The sequence below is a fragment of the Microtus pennsylvanicus genome, chromosome 3 (assembly GCF_037038515.1).
Source record: "Microtus pennsylvanicus isolate mMicPen1 chromosome 3, mMicPen1.hap1, whole genome shotgun sequence".
In the NCBI taxonomy this organism is placed as follows: Eukaryota; Metazoa; Chordata; class Mammalia; order Rodentia; family Cricetidae; genus Microtus; species Microtus pennsylvanicus.
The window spans coordinates 83,041,956-83,060,620 of NC_134581.1; the positions used below are offsets into that span (position 1 = coordinate 83,041,956).

General features: G+C 35.6%; 2 protein-coding genes across 2 annotated transcripts; both read right to left on the reverse strand.

Moving 5' to 3' along the window:
- Window positions 1–3,564: 3,564 nt before the first annotated feature.
- Window positions 3,565–7,351, reverse strand: LOC142847198 (olfactory receptor 8B8-like). The gene is made up of 2 exons (XM_075967924.1): window positions 7,340–7,351; window positions 3,565–4,500 (listed from the first exon to the last, which is right to left on the reverse strand). Exons 1-2 carry the CDS (start codon window positions 7,349–7,351, stop codon window positions 3,565–3,567), a joined length of 948 nt encoding a protein of 315 aa, XP_075824039.1.
- An 8,689-nt stretch (window positions 7,352–16,040) lies between these two features.
- On the reverse strand, window positions 16,041–16,982 carry LOC142847199 (olfactory receptor 8B8-like). Its single transcript, XM_075967925.1, has one exon. It carries the CDS (start codon window positions 16,980–16,982, stop codon window positions 16,041–16,043), a length of 942 nt encoding a protein of 313 aa, XP_075824040.1.
- Window positions 16,983–18,665: the final 1,683 nt, after the last annotated feature.

An 18,665-nucleotide genomic window follows, 5' to 3' on the forward strand; every position in this document is an offset into this window, starting at 1 on the left:
AAGGTAAGAAAGAAGGAAGGAGAGAAGGAAGAAAGAAACAAAAGAAGGAAGGAGAGAAGGAAGAAAGAAACAAAAGAAGGAAGGGAAGGAAGGAAGGAAGGAAGGAAGGAAGGAAGGAAGGAAGGAAGGAAGGAAGGAAGGAAGGAAAAACATTGCAAGGGAGGACTCAGACAGACTTCTCATAAAAAGATAGAAGCAAAAGCAACACAAACCTTAATGACACTAGCCTTAGTGCTGATTAAATTGTGGAATTGCCACAAGCAGAAGTTAGGAGTAAAATTTTGGTTAAATTTTTATATTTAATTATGAGCTGCTGCACTTGAAATTAAAAGTGTGAAAGGGGAATTTACCAACAACACTAAATAAATTCAGAAAGAACTGTCAGAACATGAGAAATATACAGGTCATTTTTCAAGATAACAAAACACAGGATTGGTGAAATCTTGGGAAAAATTGAATAAAACAACAGAAAGAAGAAAAAAGAAATCTCTCACTGCAGATTTTTCTATTTAAGACAAAAATAAATCCAGCAACTTCTCAAATGAATCTGAATTATTCCTGATACTACAAAACTATTAAGGGACCAAAAATTCCTCAGGGCAAATTTGAAATGTTCTTTGCAGGACAGACTTTCCTTGGTGTCCCATGGTGATAAGGACTTGGTGATTCATTAAAATATGTTTCATATTAAATGTTAGGTGTTTTTTCTTTGGTTTGTTTCTGTTTTGATTTTCTTTGTTATTCATTTCTTTCCTTCAGTCCTTGCAAAGTACTCTCCATGTTCAATGTCATAAGTGGTATCAGCAATAAGACCTTACTGTCAGGTGGTTGAGGGACAGCAGTAAGAACAACTTTGGCAAAGGCCTGTGACTTTTAGATGGACAGTCTGTGGGACCCTTTCGGCCAACATGTTAACATGATATAACCAATTCAGGGCATTGGAGGTTTTAGTTAGTGCCATAAAATGTCTTGTTGGGTTTTGTCTCCGCCTAAATGGTAACTTCTTTTAATTAGGAAACTTCTACAATAGAAGCGTTTCACAAAATTTTTCAAAAAACCTTCAGTGTTAGTTGCCTCTTTGCTTAAAGTTGTTTACCATAACCTCGGGATCTTGCAAATCTTTAGTGTCAGTTGTCCCATATTCTCTGAGAGTATCATACAAATATATATGTATGTATATATACATATAAACCTACATATATTGATTTGATGAAATCAACTCCCATTTCTTCATTCCTTCTTTGGATCTTTTATCAGCTCATGTAACTCATCCTCCTCTCAATTTCATGTCACCTTCTAATAATATACTGACTCAAATCAGTGCTGTTGTGTCAATATGGGTGCAAAACCACTGCCTGATACATAGGCATCCTAGCAAAGCCACTTCCTTAGCAATGCTGACTCTACCGACTCTATATCACCCATTGGGTGATATAGTAACATGGAATAAGAGGGACTCATGAACCCATACCACTAACCAAGAGTCTATTGTTAGGTGATAGCTCCTAGTGAAAAAAGAATTAGTTTTCTTTGAGGATATAACCCCTGTCAGGTTAATCATGCTCAAGAGTCAACCCCACACCCGTGAGTATATGTCCAGCACATATAAGACAAGGTGGATTGTTTAAAAACAAAACAAAAATAGGAAATGAAATTGGGAGAGGATAGGAAGATAAGGAACGGATCTGGATAAGGGAGGATTCAGCTGAATATGATGAAAGTACATTGTCTGATATTCTCAAAAATGAATTAAAATATTATATTAAAATAGAACTATAATACAGTGTATGAAATATCTTGCAAGAAAAATTTTCAATCAAACCATAACCTGGATTTAAGGATTAAATTCTTTCAATTTTATGCCTCCAATGTATATGTTGATAAACATGGAGTGTTTCCAAGAGTCCATTTTACAATGACGCTGTCTCATCTCTTCCTTTTTTCCATTTGCATTAGCTCACATCACTGTAATTCAATAACAGAAAACTATATCAAGTGGTAACCTCTAACTAAGGCATAGAGAATTTCACATTTCTTTTGCTATGATGCCTTACAAGCCTGAAACTTTCATCTTTATCAGTCAAGGCTGATTTAACACAGAAAGATTCATATTGCACTATATTTGAATGACTATAAAATATATTAACTAAACTATATATCTCTGGATGCTCTTTAAATGCTTGAGTATAAATGTAAAATAAATTCATGTCTTAGTTTTAAAGCACTAAATTGGATGAACAATAGATGAGACAATGTACAAACTTTGAATAAACTTAAGGAATAAGAACAAAAAAAGTAGCTGTCCAATGAAACATAGAGAAACCTATGAAAAAATAACTGAAAAAAGCTTCAGAGATACCTCAGCCAAATTCTGAATAGATAGGAGCAAGCACAATTAGAAAAAAAAATGAAGACATACAGCTAAGACCATCTATGTAAGAGACAAGTCCCACACAGTGAAGCCTCACAGCATTTATTAACAAATGTATTGTCTAAGATACATAAAAATTTTTGTAGCAAGTATTTGGATCTACGTGATTCATAACTTTCCACAAAAGAGTTAAAATGAACAAATATCTTGCAGTGATTTATTTTGTGACCTGGTTTGCTCGACACATATACTTACAATTATTCATCTAACTAAAAGGAACTGCTTTATATTCAGTAGTAAAATCAAAATATTGTCATGTTCATTGTGTATTACACAAACGTGAATTATTAAAATTCAGAAATATCCTTTCCAGAGTGTTCGAAATTTTATTCATACTTACTAGACAATATTCTCAAATAAAATACACTCATAATTTCTTATTTTTGATATACACATGTCTAGTCATAATATATTCTATCAGGTGTACAGGTTAAACAGCTATTTGAAAATTTTTATCTGTTAATTTTTCAAACTTTAATTTCCTTTAAACACCCAATGAGAAATAAAATATACATGCAAATGTGATAGCTTTGCACTTTTTATTTTTTACTGACAAAAATAATTGTGTACATGTATGAGGTACAATGGAATGGTATCACAGAGGGAGACATTTGGCAGTGATTGAATTGGTCCATTTCACAAGTCTGTCATCCCACACTCTATTTCCTCACTAAGACATCTCAAGTCTATTCTTTTAACAGTTTTGAGCTACAAGTTGTTGACTTTCCTTAAAACAGGTTCCTTGTACCTGAAACCTTGAACAGCTTAATCCCCTGGTTCTCTTCTCAATACATCCACACCTTCTAAATGTTAAACTTCAGTCAACTGACTTGTCAACACTGGAAGCAGGACCAGGACCAATTGTATTTTCAGAACTTGGCCAGCTTGTGAATTGATTATTCTTTATCAGTCTGTGCAGCCAGCACATGAGTCTTAGAACATATAGGTTTCACACATGTCAGAGGCTCACATTTCAATTTTGGTTTAGTACCAAGGTATTATAAAAATAAATTCAATACGGCACATCCTGTATTTTTAAAAAAGCATTTTATGTCCTTGCAAATAAGTGACTCCTCCAGTCCTATGCTTCAAATGTGCTAAGAGTTACTTCTATAACAAATACAGATTCTTACTTAGGTTAGCATGCTTTTGTTCAAAGTTTTTCTCAGTGCAATGTGGACATCCTTATTCCGTAAACTGTAGATGAAAGGATTCAGCATTGGGCCCACAATGGTATAAAAAATGGTAGATACTTTATCTTCATCCCCAGATGTACGAGAAGGCTTAAGATACATGAATGCTGAGGCTCCAAAGAAAAGAGAAACAGCTACAACATGGGAGCCACAGGTGCTGAAGGCTTTTGACCTACCCCCTGCCGAATGGATGCCAAGAATGTTGGAAAGGATCAAGGTGTAAGAAATAAAGATAGTCAGGCTGGGCACTGTTACATTGACACCCACAACAATGAAAACCACCAGTTCATTAATGGCAGTATCTGTACAGGAGAGTTTCCTGAGAGGAGGAATATCACACATATAGTGATTGATGATAGTGCCATCACAGAAGGTCAGACTTAGCATGCTACAAGTATGGGCCAAGGCTCCCACAAACCCCATCACATACACACCCACTGTCATCAAGTGGCAGACCTGATGAGACATGGTGACCTGGTAAAGCAAAGGCTTACAGATGGCAGCATATCTGTCATAGGCCATAGCTGTCAAAATGTAACATTCATCAATAACAAAGAAGCAGAAGAAAAAGAGCTGAGTCATGCACTCTGCATGGGAGATGGTGTTCTGCTTCACAAAACTCACCAGCATTTTGGGTGTGATGACAGAGGAGTAGCATAGATCTGTGAAGGAAAGGTTGAAGAGAAAGTAGTACATGGGGGTGTGCAGGTGAGGGTTCAAAACAATCAGAACAATCAAGCCCAGGTTCCCCACCATGGAGATCACATAGATTGCCAAGAAGAGGAAGAAGAGAGGCAGCTGGAGCTCTGGCTGCTGTGTCAAACCCAGCAGGATGAACTCCTTCACCGAAGAGTCATTAACTAAGGCCATTCTTCTCTGAGTCTTATCTGTGAGAACAAAAAAAATCATAACGTTAAAATAAAATCCCAATCCTCTGTAACCTACCCCAGTAAAATAAGATTAAGAACCAGAATTGAATGTTCAATTCAAGCTCACACTTCTCTGTGCTTTTTCTTTCTACATATCATGGATATTTTTGTGCAGAAATAAGCATAAGAGTGCGAAAGGTCATTTCTCTAAAAATAATATTCAGGGAATCAGTTATTGTATTTGGTTCTACTGCATCTCTGTTCTGCTTCTACCCTCAAAATCTACCTCTTCTTTAAGGTTCAGCGATTATCTCAGAAAAGAAGACACAAGGCACATCATAGATTCAAGGTGTTCTGGAGAAAGAAAAACAAGAATGTCTCCAATTCAATACTTACCCCTATGCAAGGAAAACTCATCAGTGACCTCACTGAGTCTTCCTTTTTTCTCACAGATGGGCAAGTACTTAATGCATTAAGAGCTATATAGGTGCATAGCCCCGATAATGTGTGGTGTGTGTGTGTGTGTGTGTGTGTGTGTGTGTGTGTGTGTGTAACACTTTTCTGTTGTTACTACATTTGCCTTTCTGATGATGAGGGAAATTAGTTTTGGACTGGCAAAATCAGAGCCACCATTTCTAGAGATTATATGAAGTCATGATAGTAGATCATTATTTCCAGTTGTGACTTTTCCAAGGTTGTCTTCTCTAGCCCAGAGGTTGTTAAATAGCATCTACTGGTGTATTAAAGAGTCAAATGATTATGACTCAAGAGAGTTTTATGAGACTCTAATCTCAGGACCTCATTAAATATTGAAAAGTTTTTCTTTCCCAGGTATTTTCCCCAAGAGATCAGGCTTTATTGCTATGGTACTTAGGGACTAATTCAACAGTAGTGATATTGGCTTACTAGAGGTATGCAATTTTGTTTTATATTTATTGTTTAAAAATTTTATACATCTATACAATGTGTTTTCACCAAAGTCACCCTGAATCCTTTCTCTGTAGTTCCTCCCTCCAACCTCCTATCACTATACTCTCAAAATTTCACCCTTTTTGTTCTTACCTGTTTAACCTACTGTGTTCAATCAGTATTGTCAATACATATATGAATGTAGGGATATCTATGTGACTATAAGCATTCTCTCCAGGGCCCCAAACTTGAAATTGACTATGTTTCTCCCAGTAGCTACCAACTAACAGTAGTTCTTCTCCTTGAAGTAGAAATTCATAACTGTATCTTTCCTCAAGGCCTGTATTTTGTAATGTTTAATTTTACACAGGTCTTATGCATACTGTTGATACCAACGTGAGTTTATTTGAAAAGTGAACATGTTGAGGCCTCAAAACATGGTTTCAGTGTAGTTATCTATCACCTCTGGCTTTTTCAATCTTCCCAACCTAATTTACCTATGATCCCTTTGTCTTGGGAGAAGGTCTATGATGTACAGGTCCCATCTAAGACTGAGGACTCCCAAACTCTTGTTCTCTGCCCATTTCCCGGTTATGAATGTCTGTGTTAATCACCATTTATGCCAAAAAACCCACATCTCTGATGAAAGTTAAAGAATGCACTAATCTATGGGAATAATTTATTATGGAAATTTTTTAGCAATCAGTTTAATATTCATGGCAGAAAAAGAGCCATACGTACTTCCCTGGGGAACTATGACTATCTAGTAGCTTGCCCTAAGAATTATGCTAAATGAGTTCTATCAGTAGAGCAGTCTGAAATCCAAACAGAGAATGCTTGCTCACTCACAGAACACTTGCACCAATGCAACAACCGAGGGTATATTCTGTCAGGTCAGCAATTATTGTGGATCTTAGCATCCACAGCTACATAAAATTGATTATTTCTATTTGTCTTTGACAGCATGCCTACACTGTAAGTGCTATCAAACTAGAAAATAGGGATGAAGCTTCTAGTCAGATAAGAGCTTCCTTTCCCCATGTTTTGACTCGAATATATGGTATCTTCAGCAAAAGGACCTCACCATCAAGTTATAGGCATAATCAAGAGCAGTAGCAACAGCCTGTAATATTGGAGGATTCTTCAGGACACAACTAGCATACAGCTCCAAAAAGGTAACCCATTACTGAATTTCACTTTTATTTGATAGCTTCAGGAGTTTAAGAGGATTGTTGCCTCCAAATAAGAAAGTAACTACATTTAGTTCTTTTTTTATACAAAAATATATCTTAAGATGTTTATACAGAAGAAGGCATACACACAACTTTCTCAAAGATTTTAATGTTAGTTATCTCTCCCCAACTTCCCCCATTTATTATACCCTCCCATATCCTGTCCCACTCAGTCCTCCTGATGCGTTAGTCTCCATTCTTCCCTTCATCCCATCTGTGCTCCAGATTTACAAACATTTTATTCTTGTCACCTTAGGCACCCTCCAAATGGAAAAGTAGGAAAACCTGTCCAATATACACGATTCTTTGTACTTTCTGTCGCTAGATGAAATTCTATATATTAGTTTAGAATATCTTCTTTTGTACATATCAAACATACTTCTTAATAAAAGGCTATAATGTCAAAGAGATTTTGTCTACTTCTGAGGCACTTAAAGCAATTAAGCCTAACATGAAGGGGATGATCTATAAAAATTGTATGGAAGAATGAATGAATATGTGAACATCCTTTCCCAATTCTCTAAGAATGCATACTGGATATTGCTCACAATATTTGCCCCAAGGCAAAGAGGTATTAAGAACAAAAGTTCTTATTTATAGATAAGAAGGTAGGCAATTATGGCAATCATAAAAAATGTTCAGTCACAGTTACCACCCAGAGGTAATTCCAGATTAATGAACAACAGAAGAAATACAATAAAAAACCATAACTCTCATCCATGAATATCACCCTGATCTTTGAAATAATCCTGAGAGTACAAGATGTCTCTTTACATACAATAGTTGCATAGACTGAAATCAGAGGAAAATTTGTAACAGTGCAGTATAATGAAGTCTGAAATGCCAAAATCTATTGTTCTGTTCTTTTTGTAGTGTTTTGGGGATCCATTAAAATGTTCTATTTTTTGTGGCACATAACTAAATATCTACAGTACTTAGAAAGATTAATATGACCTGAGAATAACGTGGAAAATAACTAGAAGGGGTGGGAAAGAAGTAGCATGAGTTTCAGATGAAATTACAGCAGTGGGAACAAAAGAAATGGTGAGAAGACCAAATAAATACAGAAACAAACATCAGACTATGGCAAGAATCACACATTATTTCTATAGACAACAAAGCACAAGAGTGGCAAAGTCTAAGAAAAAGTATATAATAGAGCAGAAAGAATTTTCATGAAAGGAAATACCCCGATTACAGGTTTTTCTATTTAGGATGAAAAGAAATACAGCAATTGTTAAAATTAATCTCAATTCTTCCTTACTTGCCAAATTAACAAGGGACTGAAAATTCCCTAAAGCTAACATGAAATGTGTCCCTCAGGACAGACATTCCTTGGGGGTCTCAAAATGATCAAGACTTTGTGATTCATTCAAAATGTTTTATAAAAAGTTAAAAAACATTTTGTTGGTTATTTTTGTTTTGATTCTGTTTTCTATGCATTTCTCTCTTCCAGTAGCATACAAAGTGACTTCTAGCATTATGAATGTTAGTTGGTGGAGTGAAGGTTCTATCTGGGTAGTAGATGGATTTCTCCATGTTCACTGACATAAACATGGACAGCAATTAGGCCTTACTGTCAGGAATAGGTAACATTCAACAATTGTTTTGCCAATGGCCTGTGAAGTTTGGGAAGCCTGACTATAGGACCCTATTGGTCAATAATATGTCAATAAATGCAGCCCTTTCTTGGGAGTAGATAATAGATTAGTGTGAGCTTACTCAAATTAATAATAATAGTGAATAATAGAGTGAATATTTGTGAGTTATTATTTAGAGACAGTTACATTGGTATAGATTCTTGTATATTGATACAAAGTTAAATTTCACTTAGTTATATGCATGCATGCTTCTACCTCTGCTTAAAACATTTTTATATATTGATATTTATTTATCATATCACAATGTACATTTCTACCTCTGATCAAGATACTTATACATTGTTTACATTTTGAGGTCATTTTCCTCATTTGTTGCACAGTTGATTATTGCATAATATTCTAATATGAAGTCTTAGTCTTTAAGTTATATAGGTATTAAAAATTATAGATCAATAGTAATCTATGTTTGTCAGAGTTAGACTAATAAGGGTCTTTAGATATATAGAAATTATATTCTGCATAGATAGGTAATCTTAAACCACTATAAAATATGGCATTTAAATAACTTAGGGTTCTGTTAAAGTGAGACACAATTGCTTCTGGCAGCTCTGACCTATTCCTGAGAAAATGTAGAGGACCAAAAACACTCCACATGGGTTTTGTTTTCTTCTTGGCAAAAGTCACCTTTGGGCAAAGAAATGTCCATGCCTCAACCACTGACAAGGTACATGGTATCCGAAAACGGATAAGCAGGACTGTCAAATCTTGCCAAGACAGGGTAAAAGTACTTTAAAATTTTTCCTGCCTCTAAAAATGGTCTGTCAGTTATTCTAGGCCTTAGTCAAAGTTGTCTGCTTCAACGTTGCAAATGAGACTTTGGGTGATTGCCTAGGTAGCCAGTTGTCTCTGTCATTTGTTGCACATTTTGGAATTTGCTTAATTGCAATTCCTGTTTGTTCAAGTAATATTATTTCCTTTCTTGGGTCTTCAATGGGGTTAAAGACTAGATTGCAGTTATTTTTCTCTCATGACTTGTCTAAGTTATTTATTATACAAGACTTAAACTAGTTAGGATAAGGTAATTATTAGATATTTGCTCTTATTGTATATAATTTTGTATTAGGATTAGAACTCTCTCATTTAAACAAAAGGGGGTGGTGCTATAAAAAGTCATATAGTTACCCGCCAACTGGGGCATGGTCTCTTATACTATTATGCCAATGTAGAGCATGCATCCACCCTCTTTTCTGGCTGCAGGATTCAGTTTCTGTTCTCCATTCCAGCAGAGGATTCTGTTTTGTGAGTCTACCCTAAATAAATAACTGTCTATTTTTCTCAATTCTGAGCTAGTGTGGGATTTCTTTTATACATCCTTCATCTTCAAGCAGAAGTTTTAGTTGATGGCATAATATGTCTAGTATTGTCTTTAGCATTATATAGTGACTCCATTTAAATTTCCTTCATATGTATTAGGAAATGTCTACAGTAGAAGGTTTTCATATGACTTTTCAAAAGGACTTTAACCTTACCTGTCCCTTCGCATATTCTCTGAGAACTTCATATGTGCATGCAATGAGTTTTGGTTAATTCAACTCCCATTTCTTCTCTAGTTCTTTTATAACCTGTCTGCTACATCCTCCTCTCACATTTATATCCTTGTTTTATAGCCCACTGAATCAAATCAATGCTGGTTGTGTCATCATGGGTGCAGAGCCATCAACCAAAGCATGAGATTCTCTAAAGAAGGTTGACTCTCCCTAGCCTAGTAGCCCTGTTAGTTGTTGTAGGAATATGAAATATGGAGGTTAGAGGGGCTCCTTAACACATACCCCTTTCTAAGACACTATTGAGAGTTTGTAGTTCCTAGTGGGGAAAGAGTCATTTATCTTTAAGAATGTATCCCCTTTTAAGCCAATCATGCTCAAGTGGTTGACCCCTGATGCCTGAGTATATGTCTAGCACAAATAAGACAAGGTGGGTTGTTTAAAAACAGAGAAAACAAACAGAAAAGGACATGACATTGAAAGAGATATGAAGGTAAGGAGTGGATTTGTATATGAGAGGAGTTAGGGGAAGTATCAGGAGAATAATATCAAATTACATTGTATTATATTTTCAAAATGTTAGTAAAAATATTATGTTAAAAACATGAATGTACCTTAAGTACATTATATAAAATATTATTTCAAGAAGAGTTTTCTGTCAAACTCTAACTAGACATTATGATGAAAGTCTTTCAAATTTAAACCTCCAATGTACATTGTAGATAAACATGGAATAAATATAGACATGTTCAAAATTCTACTTTTGCAGCACAGCTATCTCATCTCTTTCTTTCTTCTATTTGCATTAGGCCACATCACCCTACTTCAATGATAGCAAACTATTTCAAATGGTAACCCCTATACTAACTCATACAGAACTTCATCTTTCATTCACTCCTGACTCCTTACAAATCTGTCATGTTCAACCAAATTGTTCAGTGCTAATTTAAAACTCAAAGATTAATGTTGTACTATATTTTAATAACTATAAAAACATATTAACTAAGCTGAATGGCTCTGCATAACTTTAAATATTTGTCTATAAATCTAAAATAAGTTCAAATCTTATTTTAATACACTGAATTGAATTAATAATTTTTATGAAATATCAATTAACTAGGCAAAGATGTATTACATTTTTTAATGCTACAGAATGTTACTTTAACTGTATAAAAGAGTGTTACTTTTGTTTATGCTCCATTTTGTTTAATGATGTAGGGATGTGTGTTTAATTATATCAAAATGTATTGCATCTGCTTTACCTTGCCTGCCTCAGGTTCCTGATTGGGCTGATAAAAAGCCAAACAGTCTAAACAGAAGAGTGATAGGCGTGACTACCAGGCAGAAAAAATAAATAGGAGTGCTGTGGGAGAAGGCTCTTGTTCCCTGTAAAGATCTGTCATTTGTATTAGTTTAATAAAATACTAATTGGCTAGTAGCCAGGCAGGAAGCAAGGGTGGAACAATCAGATTAGGAGAATTCTGGAGAAAGGATAGGCTCAGTCTGTGATATCTACCCAGATGCAGAAAAAGCAAGATAAAAATGCTGCACTGAGAAGAGTTACCAAGCCATTTCGCTATTCATACATTAGAATTATGGGTTAATTTAAGAAGTAATGGCTAGCTAATAATAAGCCTGAGCTAATAGGTCAAACAGTTTATAATGAATACAAGCCTCTGTGAGTTCTTTTGGGACCTAAAAGCTGTGGGACCAGGCAGGAAAGAAACTTCACTTAACGTAAGAGGAGAAATCTCAGCTCAATAGAGAAAAGAGAAAAATGAGGAGAGAAAGATAGATATACCCAGGGCAAGATCAGGCTGCTTCCAGCCAGCAAGCACAAAATAAGACATAATAAACAAGTAAGAAACCTAAAAAAGAAATGTGCCCATTTCTTTTGAAGTGCCAAAAGCATCAACACTGATAATAAGTTTCTGTGTCATGATTTGGGAGCTGGTCGGTGATCCAAAGAAGAAAAGTCAAATACAAACAGTAGATGAGACAATGTAGAAAAACTGAGCAAACTTAAAGAATAAAAGCAGCAAAAAAAAAAAGATGCTGTGCATTGAGATACAGAGAAATCAATGAAAAATAATTGAGCAAAGCTTCGGAGATCCCTCAGACACGCACAATTTGGATAGAAGAGAGAGGGTGTAATTAGGGAAAAAATGAAGACACACAGCTAAGAACATCTATGTAAGAGATCATTGCTGCAGATTGGAATCATTGAACATTCTATATTCTCTGGTAGCAAATTTTATTACCTAATTTACATAAAACCTTCTAAGCAGTTATTTGCAGCAAGGTGATTAAAAGCTACCAACAAAATAGTGAAAAGTATAGAATATGATGAGGTGATTTAGTTTAGGACTTGGTTTGCTTTATATGGATATTTATAATTATTCATCAAACTACCATAACTGCTTTGTATTCAGCAGTGCAACCAAAATATATCAAAATATTGGCATGTATATTATATACTATATAAATATTAATCAGTAAAATTCAAAACTACCCTTCCCAGTGAGATAATTTTTATATTTATTAGATGTTTTCCTCATATAAAGTATATTCATAGCTTCTAATTTGAATATGCTTGTTTCTGATGATAATTTGGTCTGTCAGGTGTACAGGTAAAATGGCTATTTGGAAATCTGATCTGTTAAAAATTAAACCCATAATTTTCTTCAAAGGCCCAATGATACAAAAAAATAGATATGCAAAGATGATGTTTTTAATTTTTATTTCTTTGTTAATTAACCCATCAAATAATTTTTCTCAACCTGATCACAGTTTACTCCTACGGCTGATATAGGGCTTTAGTGAAGTGGCTGGATTAAAACAAACTCAAAAAAAATCAGAAACACTCCTATATACAAATAATAAGAGGGCTAAGAAAAAAATTAGAGAAACAACAATCTTCTCAATTTTTATTTTTAGTTGAAAGTATGCATTTAGGAGGATTAATAAAATGGTTTCATAGAGGGATATATTTGGCAGTGATTAAATTGATCCACTTAGAATACCTATCACTCCACTCTTGTAAGCAGAGGCAGAGCTTTCCTTTTGTGCCAAATGCCCAGTCCCAAATAATCACACAAAAGCCTATATTATTTACTGAATGTTTGGCCTACAGTTTGAACTTATGACTAACTAACTCTTAAAACTAAATTAACCCATTTCTATTCCTCTACCTTTTGCCATGCAATTTTATGTTTTTATTTATTCTCTAGGGCATCTTGTTCCTCTGGCAGCTGACTAGTATCTCTCTCTTTTGACTCCACCCCTCTTCATACAAGTCTTGAATTTGATCATTCTGCCTAACCTTATCCTGCCTTGCTGTAAGTCCCAGTCTCTGGCCTCCATCTTTGGAGGCCCCATCCCTGTGCCTGCCAAAGCCTTGGCCCCCTCCCCGAGATGAAGGGCAAGGCAATCCGCCAAACCTGAGGGGCAAGGCAACCCGCCAAACCTTGGCCTGTTCCCTGAGGAAGGATGAGACAGCCTGCAAAAACTTTGACTACTCCCCCAGTCTATTTGAACTGCTCCCTGGAAAGTCTCCTTGTGGCCTTTTCTCTTTCCCTGGGTTGTGGTTGCCTTTGCAGCTTCCAGGTTTCCCTTGGGGCCACTGGAGATTGCAGAAATCCCATAAACCTGGACCTCCTTTAATTAGGCTCATTGTCATTTTGTATGCTTTGAATATATATTAATTCCATTGGTTAAAAATAAAACCTCTTTGTCTTAAGGCAAGGGTTAGGAATTTTCTTAAATGACCCTATGTGAATCCCAAGTGTGTATTCACACAAATTCTCCCCCTATTCTATTGCAGTGACAGTAATACCAATATCTATGATCAGTTGCTTACACTGATACTAGCAATGGCCGCTGTGTCAGAACTGTCAGCTGGCCCTAATCAGTACTGAGATTCTGTTAGCCAAGAGTAGTGGCACATGCCTATTATCTCTGTCCTCATAAGACAAAGTCAGGAAGATGATCATTTCATGGCCTCTCTGAGATACACAACACAATCCTGCCTCAAGGCAAAAGTATAAAAATAAGCACTGAAAAACTATGAAGAATCAAGGGTACATTTAGCAAGGAAAGTTGTATGAAATAAGTATTGTTTATATTTCAGGATTATGATACTTAAAACACAGTATGTAGTACCTTTTAAGTTTGTATGATTTATTAAATGTGTACCACAACATTTCTATTACTATCTGTCCAATCTCTAAGACTGAGACGACAAAGAGTTGAATCTTACACAATCCAAATTCAAATCAAACCAGTTCCATTTCACACAGCCTACTGAAGGAATGAAGAGACAGGGCCAGAGGGCTCCAACATAGCTCCTGGTGCAGGAATCTAACAAACATTGACCCACATTTGCATGTTTTTATCAAAATCCGAGCAACATCATCCATTCCACAGAACATGAAAGTTTTTGTTCTTTAAGATTTGCTGTTTCATGAATTTCACTAAAACTTGTTCATGGAACCTAAACTGCTTATAAATGAACATCTCCTAGGATTCCAAATATGGGGAAGAAAACAAAGTTCATTATATGTTTGATATCAGCTGGATTTTTATTGTGCTTACTGAGATCCACTCTTTTTGCCTGCAAAGCCCCAGTTTAACCCTGTGTTGTAATTTTTCTTCACACTTTTATGCACATCATTCTGCTTAGATTTCTTCTATGCATGAATTTGTTTCCCATAACTATGGCTCATGATGGTCAAGATTGTTCCTGCCATTGAAGCTCTGCTCAACTTGTTTCTCTGTTTAGATGTTCTGAGGCAACCTTGCATCTGTAAAGTCACCAGTCACCTCCTTAAAAAGGGTCCTGTGACCAAACAACCCAATATGATAAGACAGTATTTCTCAGTACAAATACTGACAATTTGTATTAATTTATTCAAAACTTTGTATGTTGTTTTTCCCATACAGACTCATATATATGAAAATCATTTTGCCACCTTATTAGCTTTTAGCTTTCTGCAATAATAAGCATCTTCAAACTTCTTCAAAGCCCTATAATTAATATTTTTACCAAACTCTAGATATCTCTATGTCTAAGATGAACCAATATTTTCAATTTACAACTTCAACAAACTACATCATGTTGCGAAGACTTCTGAGACAGAATGACAGTAAAATTATAAGCAGAAAGAGCCATGTGATAACAAATTAAGATCATATGATTTATTACAGAAAACAGAATATTTCTATACTGATGAATAATAAATATCTTAAGTTAAATTCTTTCCAGTTAAGACACAGCATGTATTTATACACACATGCCTGCCCTCAAGCCCATAAGAGGAATTCTTAACACAGATTCCCTTTATACTGAATAACCTGAAGTGTTGTTTTAGTTTCAGTCTGCAAGCACTAGAATCACAACAGACTGATCACTTCCTTTTCACCAAACTGTGCAAGGCTATAGAGAAAAGAATATATTTAAAAGGGACATTTCTGCACCAAACTTCAGCCGCTCAGGAAAAAAAGGAACCTTTAAAATACAACTCCCTCCAAATATTTCCATGGGATTATTAACCAAATTATTTAGTCACTATCTCTAAGAATACTGAAATCAATATCCAGTGGAATAGCAACTTCTAGATGTACCTCGATACAAGATGTCAACACTTTGCTTAGGGTGAAGCTTTCTGGAAGAGCACTTGACTAGCAATGAGGAGATCTTGAATAAAACTCCCCAAACATACACTTACAAAAACATAAATATTTATATTTTAAAAAGACTTCAGGATATTACCATTTCAGAATGTAATATCATCTAGAGTTTTGTACTTATATGGACATTCATTCTAAGGCTAAATTGTACCATACCACTAGATGGCTGCACTAATGTTTTTATTTTAGTTTTTAATATTGAAAAAAAGATATGTATAATATTGGAAATTTACAGTATAAACTGTTCTCTGTAGCCTAAAAGAATTATGGTTAAAGATCCTTCACTATGTTTACTTCTGGATTTTTCTAAATAAATAATTAATTTTGCATACTACTAAATAATTTTGAACCCACACTAGTTTTTGAATTTTGATATGATTTTTGTTGTTTTTACTTTGGCTTTTTTTCAAATTATGGATTAAATCCATGTAAGCAAATTAAATCCAGGACATAAATTAAAATTAATTCCATGTAAGCAAATGCTCGGGTAATAAGCTACTTCCCTAGTCCTCTCCCTAATTGTAAGACTCACATACCCTAAGATTTTCTTCCTATAACAAATACAGATTCTACTTAGGTTAGCATAATTTTCCTCAAAGTTTTTCTCAGTGCAATGTGGACATCCTTATTCCTTAAACTGTAGATGAAAGGGTTTAGCATTGGACTCACAACGGTATAAAAAATGGTAGATATTTTATCTTCAGCCCCAGACACACTGGATGGTTTAAGATACATGAAGGCTATAGCTCCAAAGAAAAGAGAAACAGCTACAACATGGGAGCCACAGGTACTGAAGGCTTTTGACCTACCCTCTGAAGAATGGATGCCAAGGATGTTAGAAAGGATCAAGGTGTAAGAAATAAAGATAGTCAAGCTGGGAACTGTTACATTGACACCCACAACAATAAAAATAACCAGTTCATTGATATAGGTACTTGTGCAGGAGAGTTTCCTGAGAGGAGGAATATCACACATGTAGTGATTGATGATGTTGCCATTACAAAAGGTCAGACTTAGTACACTACCAGTATTGGCTATGGCTCCCACAATCCCCATCACATAAGCACCTACCATCATCAAATGGCAAATATTATGGGACATGTTGACATGATAAAGAAGGGGCTTACAAATGGCAGCATATCTGTCATAAGCCATCGCTGTCAAAATGTAGCATTCATCAATAGAAAAGAAACAGAAGAAAAAGAGCTGAGTCATGCACTCAGCATGGGAGATGATGTTCTGCTTCACAAAACTCACCAGCATTTTGGGTGTTATGACAGATGAGTAGCAGAGATCTGTGAAGGAAAGGTTGAAGAGAAAGTAGTACATGGGCGTGTGCAGGTGAGGGCTCAAAACAATCAGAACAATCAAGCCCAGATTCCCCACCATGGAGACCACATAGATTCCCAAGAAGAGGAAGAAGAGAGGCAGCTGAAGCTCTGACTGCTGTGTCAAGCCCAGCAGGATAAACTCCTTCACTGAAGAGTCATTTTCTGAGGCCATTCCTTGGTTCATAGCTGTGAGAACAGTTAAAAAAAATATTATTATTAGAATGAAATCTTAGCCCTCTTCAACCTTTACCATGAAAATGAGACTTAGAACCAGAATGGAAGGATAAAGTCACGCTCACTCTTTTCTGTGCCTCTGTTTTATAAACTTTAAGACCCTTAATATCCAGAAATAAATATGAACATATAAAAGGTCAACTTCTTTGGAATAATATTGAGGTCATCAACGACCATCATTACTTCTGCATCATCTCTGTTCTGCTTCTACCTTGAAAATTTACCTCCCATTTCAAGTTCCAAGGTAAAATCAAAAGAAATGACCCTAAGCATATAACTCACTCACTCTCGCAGGTGTATTTTGAGGGGAAAACCTAGCATGCTCTAATTCAATACTTACCTTTGTCTATAGAGTACTCATAAATGAACTTAAAAACTCCTCTCCTCCACCCTCACAAAGGGGCAAGCAGAAATGGCACTGATGAATTGTAAAGTGTATAGCCAAGGAAAATAATTTATTTTCTGTTTTTACTAGGCCTGGATTTCTGGTGATAGAGAAAATTAATTTTAGATAAGTGAACAAGAGCCCTCAGTCCTCCAGATTAAAAAAAAGCCATGGGATGGAGACAAGATTTTTGGTGTCGTCTTTGCCCAGAATGCCTTCTCTAACCCAGAAGTTGGTAAATATCAAGTACTGACGCCACAAGAGCCACCTGGTGATGACTCAAGAGGATTTTATGAGTTTGCAATCAAAGGGACCTGATTAGTATTGGAAAATCTTATGTTTTACAGCTATTTTTCCCAAGAGATCAGACTTCTAAGTATACTACTTACAGATGACTTTAATAGTAATGGCATTGACTTATTGGAGATATCCAGTATTTTGTTTTTATTTTTTGAAAGGTTTATACATATATACAGTGTGTTTTTATCAAGTTCATACCTGATACTTTCCCTCCAATTCCTCTTCTACCCTCACATCTTCATCTTTGTTTTTCTATCACTTTTTAAATCCACCGAGTTCAATCAGCACTGACTGAATGAATATGTCTGTAGAGACATCTACATGAGGATAAGAAGCCTCTCAAGTGCTACATTCTTGAAACTCACTGTTTCACCCATTAACCACCAACTGCCTGCCAATAGTTCCTCAGATAGAGATGGAACTTCATGACCATAATCTCCCTCAATTCTTGAAATTTGTTTGGCTTGATTTTTCATAGGTCTTATGCAGACTGATGCAACCACTGTGAGGTCATTTGAGCAGTGAACTTGTTAGGTCCTGAAAACATTGTTTCAGCATAGTTACCTGTCATCACTGACTCTAACAATTTTTTTCACCCCTTCTTTCCTTATAATCCTGTACACTTGGGAGAAGAGCTATGATGTAGTAATCTTCCTACCTCAAGTTATGGATGTCTATGTCAATCACCATCTTCTGCCAAAAGAAGCATTTCCGATGAAGACTGAAAGATGCATAATCTATGGCTTAAAATATATATAATGGAAATTTATTAACAGTCGATTTAATTCTATATCCACAGCAGAAAACTCAGCAGGGGCACTTTCCTAGAGACTATGACCTACCTAGTCTCAGCTCATTCCAAGAACTATGCTAGGAATGAGATTTGTCTGTGGAGAAAGCTGAAAATCAAAACAAAAGGAGCTTAGTAATCCTACAACACGTATACCA

Coding starts and splice junctions, on each gene's coding strand:
- LOC142847199 (XM_075967925.1), bottom strand. CDS start 16,982: ATGAACCAAGGAATGGCCTCAGAAAATGACTCTTCAGTGAAGGAGTTT.